The following is an 11,223-nucleotide window of genomic DNA, read 5'->3' on the forward strand; positions in this document are numbered from 1 at the left end:
ATAATTAAATAAAAAGGAATAAAAAGAAAACTAAATGAATAATTAATGAGATAAATAAATAGTATTTATTAAATTATTTATTGCTTACTTATCCATTCATTTTAGTGGTCAAATATTGAAATAAATCAATTAATAAATCAATTTAGCTCATTAGTTATTCATTCGATTTTCCTTTTGAACATTCCTTTTATTTAAATATATAGTTCAGTCATGAAACTCTAGATGGCGCATTCTGACGGGGTGTTAACGTAACTGATGATGTTCAGAGAGTTAAACGACTTGGCACAAGCTGATTGGTTCATGCTGCATATGCAGCCAATGAGCTTACTGCCTTTCATTTATATGGCTGGCTAGCATTCACTTGAGATTCCTGCAGCGCGCTTTCAGAGTTTCTCTGAAACCCTCCACCTTCCCCAGCTCCACCTGTATAGATCTGCTACGGGGTTATTTTATATGCTATTTGTGCAGCAGCAGTATGTCTTAAATACTCACAGCGCCATATGCATTGGCAGTAGCAAGTTCCTGTACTAGCTTGCAGTAGCAGCAATAATCTACAACTACAGCAATAACCAACAGCAGCAGTAATTCAGCAGCAGCGTAGCAGATCTGTTCTACCAAGACCAAATACATTAACATTGTCATATCCATCACCATGCTAAAATCTTCAGAGAGTTGTCATGATTTAATTATTATTTTGTTTATTTGTTCTTAGTGAATGTCAATAATAATAATAATAAAAATAATACACTCTTAACTTAACCATTAAACTCAATGAAAGTTTAAACTCATTTTCTGATATGTTTAAGCTGAGTAAACGTTTTTCTTTCTTGATTTGTATTTGAATATTTGCACAGGAAGTGAGGTAGAAAGCAGGAACAGGCTGGTGCAGAGGGATCCTGGAGGCCATGCTGAAACATCAGTAAAAGTGCAGTCAGCAGTGTTGCGTAACAGGACTCCTGCGGCCCGAGGACTCTGTCAGACACATCAGAAGAGCCCCATACACGGTGAAATGCTCAACAAATGTATAATTAATCAAAATATGAATAAATAAAGGATGTCTAGGGCGCAGAACAAAAAAAAGAAGAAGAGGAAAGTATGCCATTTAAAAGGTAAAACTTGATATATTCTGCCTTCTGCATTTCTTATTCACAAAATAATGCGATATCATTTTACAGTTCTCTTGGAAGACAGTCTTGTTATTTTTTTAATGCCTGCTTAATTTCAGACCCTAGGTTTGTCCTCGTCTGAAACGTGAGGGCATCTGATCTCAGCTGACATGGGAAGAGAGTGCTGGTTTTGATGCTGATAGAAGCTGAAGTTGGAGACATATAAGAGGCTCTGAGAGTCCCTCACGTGACAGAGGAATGTCACAGCTGCGTGAGCCGTGTTTGTATTATTTAATCAGCCCACAAAACCTCAAGCTCCCGCTCTTTCCAATTCCTCTCTCTTTACGAAAAAGGGCTTGAGTTCTAAAAGTCATACAGCACCTACAAGCTGATAAAAGTCCTTTTAAATTTAGAATATTAGATTATTTACATGTTATATTCATGCCACAATTAGATTTTCCATAAGGTTACATTATTCATCACTCATGTGTTAGTTGTCAACCGATATCTTGCATTGCAAACAAGTCAGTCAAACTGTTAGACCTTTAGGGGCCGTTCACACAGAACATCTTTGCATTTAAAAACGTGAAAAGCAGGGCAGTGGAAGGAACAAAATCACAAGGTTTCGAGATGTGTTTTTTTAAATGCTGAAATCCCTTGAAATGTAACTTTTGATTTATAATGCTGTGCCATGAGCAATACACTGCAAAAGACGTGAAAAGATCTAAAACCAACTAGCGCATGTTTACATAGAAAAACTAAGGAAAATTAGCAGTGTGGGATAAAAAAAAAAAAAACTTGTTCGGTGTGAACAGCCCTTTAGAGAGTTCATTGGCTGTTAAACAATCAAAAGACTCTTAGTTCTAATACAAATTATGTGTATAGAATTTAAATGAATTCATATAACACACTTTGACACTTTCAAAACATTACTCTATTTCTTTCATATTATCCCGACCAGCTTGATGGCCTGTTGACGCCAAGATGAATGTTTGGAGGGAAAATTCAGTGATATAATCCACAAGTAATCCACACAACTTAACGTCTTGTGAAGCAAAAAGCTGTGTGTTTGTAAGAAACAAATCTATCTTTAAGGCATTTTAACTTCTAGCCAAAATATGAGTCCATAATAATGCTTTCTCCAGTGAAAAAAATCCATCCCGTTGTCCTCTCACATCACTATTTTGGACTGTAAACAGTTTGATCTGTGCATATTTCTCTCCTGATTCAGGCAAGACGACTTTTTCATTGGCGAAAACAATATTATGAATGGAGGACTCGTATTTTAGAAGGAAGAAAGCATCTGATTCTTTTGTTTCTTACAGAGCTTTTCACTTCACAAGACATTAACTGAGGGACTGGAGTGTTGTGGATTACTGTGATGTTTCTATCAGCTGTTTGGACTCTCATTCTGACGGCACCCATTCACTGCAGAGGATCCATTGGCGAGCAAGTGATGTAATGCTGAATTTCTCCTAATCTGTTCCCACAAAGAAACAAACTCATCTACATCTTGGATGGTCTGAGGGTGAGTACATTTTCAGCAAATATACATTTTTGGGTGAACTATTTCTTTAAGAGCCTAAAAATATATACTAGAGACATCACATCACAAATTAAAGATCAGTGCTTCTAATAGCTTTTTATTAAGACTGATTATTAGAAGAACTTGTGTGGCTTATCAACAAAAACGATTTTAATACATATTTAACATCATGTATTTATTGAACAGACAGCTGGGACATAAGTTTATTATGATTGCAAAATACAATAAAATAGTTAAAAAATACATCCTTTAAGAATGGCATTTAACAGGCCCCTTCAAATGAATGTTTAAACAATCAATTCAGCAAGAAATGTTTTGAGAATAGAAGGGAATTAATGATTTTTTACAATGAAGCTGAATTTAGAAACATGCATTTCTTTCTATTCTATAATCTAAATTCCCTTCCTTCAACTGCAGAAGCGATAAAGTGGCAAAAATAATGCTTATTTAACTGAAAGTCGAACGTTTCTATGCCCAAACACGCACACAAACACACAGTTCTCTGCTTTAAAGTGTGCCCTTGTCAAATACTTTCTTTGCCCCTAGGTGGACATATTATGCAGCTTCATTCCCAAATAGAAAGAGAGGCTTGGATGAAGATGATCCGAACTGACAACTTTGCTGAGAAGGGGCAACTATGATTTTTTCTTTTCATTTTTGCAGGAGAAAGGGAGATGGGAAAACTCCACACTGACTCAACCTTCTGAGGTAGAGTAACATTAGCAGGGATGCTCTTTGATTTACAGTGTAAGAAAGAACAAACAGGATCAAGGCAGAATTTTTGGGGAGGTATTACACTCTATCATGCAATGTGCAATTTGTACATTTTGGAACAAACATTAGTAGCGATCTAAGGCACCCAGCAAACAATATCAAACTTGTTTTCATAAACATGACATGACAAGCACCAAATGACGGGTTATTGGTATTGTAGTATGTACGCAACTATGTGAAACTAGGATGTTAATACAATAAACATTTATACATGTTCTTCTGACATGTTGCTTAGATTATATTTCCTATGTGCTAAAAGTAGCAACAACAAGCACATTTGACATTTCTAAGAAATGACAGGCCCACATGATCTATATGCAAAATGATTCCACTTTGGATTTCCAAATCTTGATTGGGAAGTGAGTTTAGATTAGAAAACAGCTATGATGACAGTTCAAGGCCATTAAAGGAAAAGCAGTGACCTTTTGATTAGTTGCTCTAAAATTGCAAATGCATACAATGTTAGAATAGAACAAGCCACTGATGTTTCCACCTTAAGTATAGTTTAATCAAATGAAATATCCAGTTTCACAAACATTTGTGATGTTATATTAAGTATTTTGGATTTTAAAAGTGCAGTTTTATGGGAACCCATTCATACGGCTTTACGTATGTAAATATAAAAAACTTTAAACCTGATTCTAAAAAAATGTCAATAATAATTTTAGTCAATCTTCAGATATCAACACCTTTAGACCTAATGTCATTATACAAGGTTGTAAAATGTTGTGTACTACTGACAAAAATATATATAATAAAAGGACTATTGCTGTTCAGTTACACTTTGCAACCCATTACGTCTGTAATATGGTGTATTTCCGAGTTAAAAGCATACATAATGAGAATATATATAAATATATGATGGGTTATATCCATTGAAAATTGCTTGGATTTTGAAATTCCGTAGTGGAAGTGGAAATCCGTAGCCGAATGGAGAATGCTTGGGATGTAGAGGCTGAAGGGTCTGTTCAAACTTAAAGGAATAGTTCACCCAAAAATGAAAATTGGTTGAAAATTGACTCACCCTCAGGCCATCCAAGTGAATAAGTGCCATCAGAATGATCCACAAGTAATCCACACAACTGCAGTCCATCAATTAACATCTTGTGAAGTGCAAAACTGTTGTACTCTCACATCAAAATTCACAGACATGTTTGTTTAGAACTACTTTGGACTGTATTCACTTGTAAACAGAGCTTAATCTGTACATAATTCTCTCCTGGTTCAGAGAAAAGACTCACATTTTAGCCTGAAGCAAAGGTTTGAAGTTAAAACATTAACTGAGGGACTGGAGTGGTGTGGATTACTTGTGATGTTTTTATCAGCTGTTTGGACTCTCATTCTGACGGCACCCATTCACTGCAGAGGATCCATTGTTGAGCAAGTGATGGAATGATACATTTCTCCAAATCTGTTCTGATGAAGAAACAAACTCATCTTGAATTGCCCCAGGGTGAGTACATTTTCAGCAAATTTTCATTTTTGGGAGAATAATTCCTTTATGACATCATGTTCATATTATTATTTTGGCTTGGTTAAAATTATTTTAGAATTTTTAATCAAAGATTGCAAAAACAAACATTTTCGTCCTTTGGAATATCATGATGAATTGTGTACTATAAGACCAGGAGCATGTTTTAAAGGGGTCATATGATGCGATTTCAAGTTTTCCTTTCTCTTTGGAGTGTTACAAGCTGATTGTGAATAGATAAGATCCCTGAAGTTGCAAAGACTAAAGTCTCAAACCCAAAGAGATATTCTTTATCAAAGTTAAGACTCGTCCACGCCCTCCTAAAACACCTCGTTTAAACACGCCCCCACATGTCTATGTCACGATGTGGGAAGATTTGCATAACACCGCCCAAATTTTACAAAAGAGGACACGACTAGAAATTAGTGGTTAAGTTGTATTTACAACACTGTTCCAGAACAGTTCAACTCAAATATTCAGATGTGTGCAGCACATTTTATGGAGGACTTTCCTGATCCTGGGAGAGTAGACAACAATGCCGGCTGTTCTGACTCCTAGACTGCAAGTATGTTTTTATATTTAAAGGATTTGCCACTGACGATTCAAACGAGAGTTTTGAGCAGTGTAGAGTAGTGCTTGTTGTTTGTCATTTCTCCGATCACAAATGCAGACATGGTTTTATGTTTACGCGGTGCGATGCAACGCAACACATAAAAAGACAGTATAAGTCATTATAATCCGTAATTATGTCCCCACTGGATGCAACAAATGCCTCGTTTATAATGGGTTTGAATTTTTTTGTCTCGTCACTCCGGGACACAGGGCATCTCAATATGGTATAGAGCATAACATGGTATCACACTCTTGAGGTATTCGGCCAATCACAACGCACTGGATAGCTGGCCAATCAGAGCACACCTCACTTTTCAGACCGATGAGCTTTGTAAAAATCTACGCATTTCAGAAAGGCGGGGCATAGAGGAGAAACAATAATGTACAGTATGTGGAAAATAATGTGTTTTTTTTAACCTTAAACCGCATAAACACATTGCATTACACCAAATACACAAAATAATGTTCTTTTTAGCAACATCATATGACCTCTTTAAGAAAGTAATAATCGGGTACATTCAGATTTCACGTTGACCTTAAAAGATAATCTGTGCACTTTTGGCTACAGCGCTGAAGCTAATAGTTTTCATCTAAAGTGCAACTTCAAGTACAATATAATCCTATTTAATTATATAATCCAATATTATTTAAAAACATAGATGATACAATGGCTACAATAATGCAAACAAATTATTCAGACAAACATGTTGATGGATTAAAATAATAGTGGATAAAAACAAAAAATAAAAACAGAAAAGGGGAACACAAGGATAGATGAACAATACAACTCATTGTGAATGTGAGTTTGAGTGTGGAAGAAGACGAAATCATATAGACCTTAGTCAGGTTAGATACCATATTGAATTTGACATGGATGAAAACGAGGCTGTGAGGAATATACTTAGTCTTTACAACTTTATAAAGGTCCCCGATATGTAATTTTCACAACTCGCAACTTTTAAAACTGTTATATGTTTGAGGTTCTGTTTGCTGAAAGTTTTTCCAAAAAGACTTTTCATCAGCAACCAATCGGCATGTTTGGCATGCAATACAATCCTTTGAACGCACTGTACTTCTATCCCTCAAAGCCTTGTTTTCATAGAGTGTTGCAGGGATAACATATTGTGTAGACCAAAACCTGCAAACATAGTGCATTTTAGCACTTCCGGTTCCATGGTTCTGAAGACAAAATGTTTTATGAATGGGTTTTTTATTAAATGTCTGAAATAAGGTGTGTGGTTTACACAAGCTCAAGATATTTTCACATTTTATTATATGACATAGACTACATCAGTAATAACCACTTGTGATAAAAAAAAAGCATTTACTTGCCTTAAAAAGGAACTTGCTAACAAGTGGCTAAATGGGACTGCAGAAGTTACTGATTAGACATCTTTCACAGCCTTGTTGTGTTTATAATCGCATGCTTGCAAACTATTTAGATTCAAGCTTTCAAGGAAAATATTTTTAAATAAAGAAAACAGAAGCTTAATGGTGCTGACTTTGAGCATTTAGTTCAGTTTTTATAGCCTATGTTTAGCTTTTTACTTCTGGCGATGGAATTTTGGCTTCAAAATTCATAAAAGTTACTTAATTTGCGAAGATTATCATGATGAACAAAACGTTGAAGGAACCAGCTAAGCTTCGGGTTGGCCTACAAAAATACAACATCACTGCAGCACTCTATTCCTATCAGAAATGAAATACGGCACTTCCCTGACTAAGGTTTATACTAATCATTAGCAAAGTTCTCATATAAAACAATTGTTTTTTAAAATATTTTATTTCTTTACTAATTACTATTACTTCCTAAATCCTGCAAAGATGATAAAGTATTCACTTTAGAAACAGTTGCATCACAAAAACTATCTATTCAACTCAAAACCAGAAGAGCCTGACACTTTGGGACTTGTTGGTTTTGAAAGACCTGCATTTACCCTTGAGCTCAGTGAAGAGCTAGCAGTTTGCGTTTTGTCTTTTCTCGAAATCCTCAAAGTGTACCTCAAATAATACAGGCCTTTATCCTGTTTTTATTGCACGCTGCTACGTCTCCGGTCCTCAAGCAGCACCTGTTGACAGCCTGCCCCTCCACCCCTCCCCCCCTCCCCCCCATTACATATATTTGACTGACAGAGGATCCGAGCAGCTTAGAAGCAGCGTTTTTTCAACCCCAAGTACAACAGTGGTTGGTTTCGTAAGGCGAAAGAGATTCACATGCAATACATCCTCCAGCCCTCTAGATGGAGCTGCGGCGTTTGGAGAGTCTTTGGTAATGTGCTGGGCTGAGCAGGCCCGTGTACACTGAACTGGCACTGCACACGCAGCCGTTGGAGTGGAGGGCGTCAGAGGTCTCGCTGTGCTCCATGCAGGTGTCTGAATTGGACAGATCGTGAGAGATAATCATGGGAATCGAGTAGTGCATCTTCTCCTGGCTTTTGTACCAGAGACAAGAGCACATGGACTGGAAATGCAGTACTTCGGCATAGACGTTACACAACCCTTTCCCGGACCCTCCTCCATGGCCCGCAGTGGATGAAGACGGCGGGTCGGACATGCAATGGTTGGTTCCAGTGCCGCCGGTCTGCCTGTTTCGGGACAGCAACGTACGCTGTTCGGCGTCGCGACGTTCGTCCTCAGCGTTCATGGTCATGAAACGCAGAACCACCAGGTTCAGGAAGGCGCCGATGACCGTGAGTCCCGTGAGGATGTACATGAAGCTAAACGCAACGTACTGGGGATTGGTTTGTAAAGCATTATCCTTCTGCAGGGCTACATAGTCCCCGAAACCAATGGTGGTGAGGGTTATGAAGCAGTAATAATACGCATGGAAGAAGCTCCAGTCCTCATAGCGGGAGAAAGCCGCTGCTCCTACACACAAGGTGCTCATGCAGGAAATCAAGCCAATGCACACCATGTTGGCCATTGAGACCTCGGTATTCCGAAGGCCAAGACACTTTTTGAGACGGTGTAACAGGTACTTGACAAAGGTGTTGATGCGTTCACCCAGACTCTGGAACATCACCAGGGTGAGGGGGATCCCCAAGAGAGCGTAGAACATGCAGAACACCTTCCCACCATCCGTGCTGGGGGCCGCATGACCATATCCTAGAAAATATAATGGGCGTAATTCATTATTTTTAGGGTTGTCAATAATCAATCTCATAAATTATGCAATATTATTAAGTCTGTACACAGGACATTAACAGAGGGCAGAGAGGCTGAAGACTGATAAAAAGAGGAGAAAATACTGTACAGGCAGAGCAAGCTCACGGTTCACAATATGCAAAATATAGAAAGAAAAATATGTAAAAAAATGTACTATCAATCAAGGTCGGGGCTTGGGGTGGGGGGTTGGTCCCCCTTGGCTGAAACTGCGGCCCGGACCGAAAGGGCACTTTAGCACTTTAGGGACTCGAGCCCTGTCTTCAGAAAAGTTTTGATGGCATTTTCTTTTCCTCTTTCCTCCATACGAAGTAGTGTTCATAAGCACAGCTGCTTAGTTTACAGCGGTAACCAAGGAAACGCTATATCGCTGCTGTTCCATATGCGCCACCTGCTGTCAGAGAGTGAATTTACATTTTGATTCCATCTGTCTGCTGTTTGGGTTTTGTGCAGGCGTCTTTTGTAGCATAATTTCACAAATCTAGAATCAGACCATTCTGTTTTTGCAGAATTGAAATGATAAATTCTAATACAAAAATAAAAAACAGCTGCTCATGCTGCTAATTTTAAATGCCTAGATATTTTTTTTGATTAAGGCCACTTTGCCTGTTATAGAGCAAATAAACAACAAACTAATTTGCTTAAACAAAGAAAAAAAATCAGCAACCGGTATCCGAATTGACCAAGTTGCTTGATCTGTCTTGTATTCTAACAAATCCATCATTAAGGGGTCTTAATTTTAAACCATCGTTTCTGGCCAAAATACGGGTCCATAATTCATAATAACGCTTCTTCCAATGAACAATTCCCCTGTTTTCCTCTGACATCAAAATCCACCGCCATATTTGTTTAGAACGGTTTTGGACTGTTTTCACTAGTTAACAGTGCTTGATCTGTGCATATATCGCTCCAGATTCAGAAGAGATGAAATTTCACTGGAAAAAGCAATACAATGGATAGAGGCCTCAAGCAACAGAAGTTAAAAAACATCTTAAAGATTAATTTGTGTCTTACAAACACACATCATTTCACTTCATAAGATATTAACTGATGGACTTGAGTCATGTCAATTACTTGTGGATTATTGTGATGATTTTATCAGCAGTTTGGACAAGTGAAGTAATGCTAAATTTCTCCAAATCTGTTCCAATGAAGAAACAAACTCATCTACTTCTTGGATGAGTACATTTTCAGCAAATATTCATTCTTGGCTGAACTATTCCTTTAAAGGATGTGCGTGATCTGCTCCACAGCCCATAGGAAAACTTTTATTGCTCAGTGGTTGCTTTTCCTAAGCCCAGGAGACTTAGATGAGATTCTCATATATCTCTCATTTTAATATCAACAGCATTTCAGATGTTTCTCCTAAAATTCCTTTGGAATGGAAATGGAAGTAGACACAAATGAGACATGAGAAATATTTGAGAAAAAAAGAGTCAGAACAGAGAATATGGTGGAAGAAACATAGAATATCTCTTTATTGTCTTGCTGCAATCTCTATCAAGACTCCATTAGGAATATTTTATTTTCACCGTTTTTCTCAACGGTGTCTCAGATGTTTCTACTAAAAATCCTTAGGAGAAATAAAAGTAGACACAACTGAGACATGAGAAAGTTCTGAAAGAAAAGGAATCCAAAATGACAATGGGAGAGAAATGTGTGAGAAACATGGGAGATCTCTTTATTGTCTTGCTGTAATCTCTTGCAAGACTCTGTTATAAAAATGTTTTACTGCTCAGAGGTTGCCGTTATATTGCAATGGGGTTTTTCACCTTTAATGGTCAGGACAGTAGGAGTAGAGACAGGAAACAATTGGACAGGTGAGAATTGAACAGGAGCAGGAAAGTACCTTTAGCAGGGATTCAAACCCATATTGTCTGAAATGCAGTTGTCTTCACGTCGATGTGCTGCCCACAAGACTATGGCTCTGACAGAGCTTACTCTATGCTCAGGATACTAAGGGGTGATTATCTTATATGTCTCATTGAGATATCAGCTATCTTTTATTTTAGAAGAAACGTTAAACTTTTACTAATATTGTAAATACTAAAACTGCCATTTAAACAGTTATGTATTAATATAATTTAAATAGTAGTTTAAATAGCATTAAACATTTCAGAATATCAAGGGTTACTAGTTTAATGTTTAAATTGATCTTCAATGTCCAGCATTGTATACACCACATTTTCCAAACACACTAGAAAGGACTTACAAGTGCAAGATGTTTAGTATAAGAGCAATCCCTTTTTTTTAGCAAATGTAATACTAGTGTACCAGTGTTTATTTTTGTTTTGTTTAGTATTAAACTTTTGTCTTGTACAGCCCATTTTTGCATGCATGTACTGTAAATATAGGTTATGGATTCCTCTGTTAAATCACTGTGCAATAAAACACTGTCTACATAAAACAACTTCAAATATGACAAAGCATGCATTGTCTTTGATTGAAATGGTGTAGATAAATGGCATTGAAGCTAACAAGAGATCTCATTACCATTTCAAATATTTCTCCTAGACAGAAATGAGGTTACCTTAAGATTGAATGGAAACTTT

General features: G+C 37.2%; 1 protein-coding gene across 1 annotated transcript in view; it reads right to left on the reverse strand.

Moving 5' to 3' along the window:
- Window positions 1-7,378: 7,378 nt before the first annotated feature.
- Window positions 7,379-11,223, reverse strand: part of LOC107574791 (potassium channel subfamily K member 3-like) — a 22,685-nt gene continuing 18,840 nt past the window's right edge. The window contains exon 2 of the mRNA XM_016261230.1: window positions 7,379-8,614. Within this exon, the coding sequence (XP_016116716.1) occupies window positions 7,746-8,614 (869 nt within the window). The 3' untranslated portion in view covers window positions 7,379-7,745. The remainder of the gene's footprint in view (window positions 8,615-11,223) is intronic.

The sequence above is a fragment of the Sinocyclocheilus grahami genome, unplaced genomic scaffold, assembly GCF_001515645.1.
Source record: "Sinocyclocheilus grahami isolate Dianchi unplaced genomic scaffold, SAMN03320097.WGS_v1.1 scaffold2339.1, whole genome shotgun sequence".
In the NCBI taxonomy this organism is placed as follows: Eukaryota; Metazoa; Chordata; class Actinopteri; order Cypriniformes; family Cyprinidae; genus Sinocyclocheilus; species Sinocyclocheilus grahami.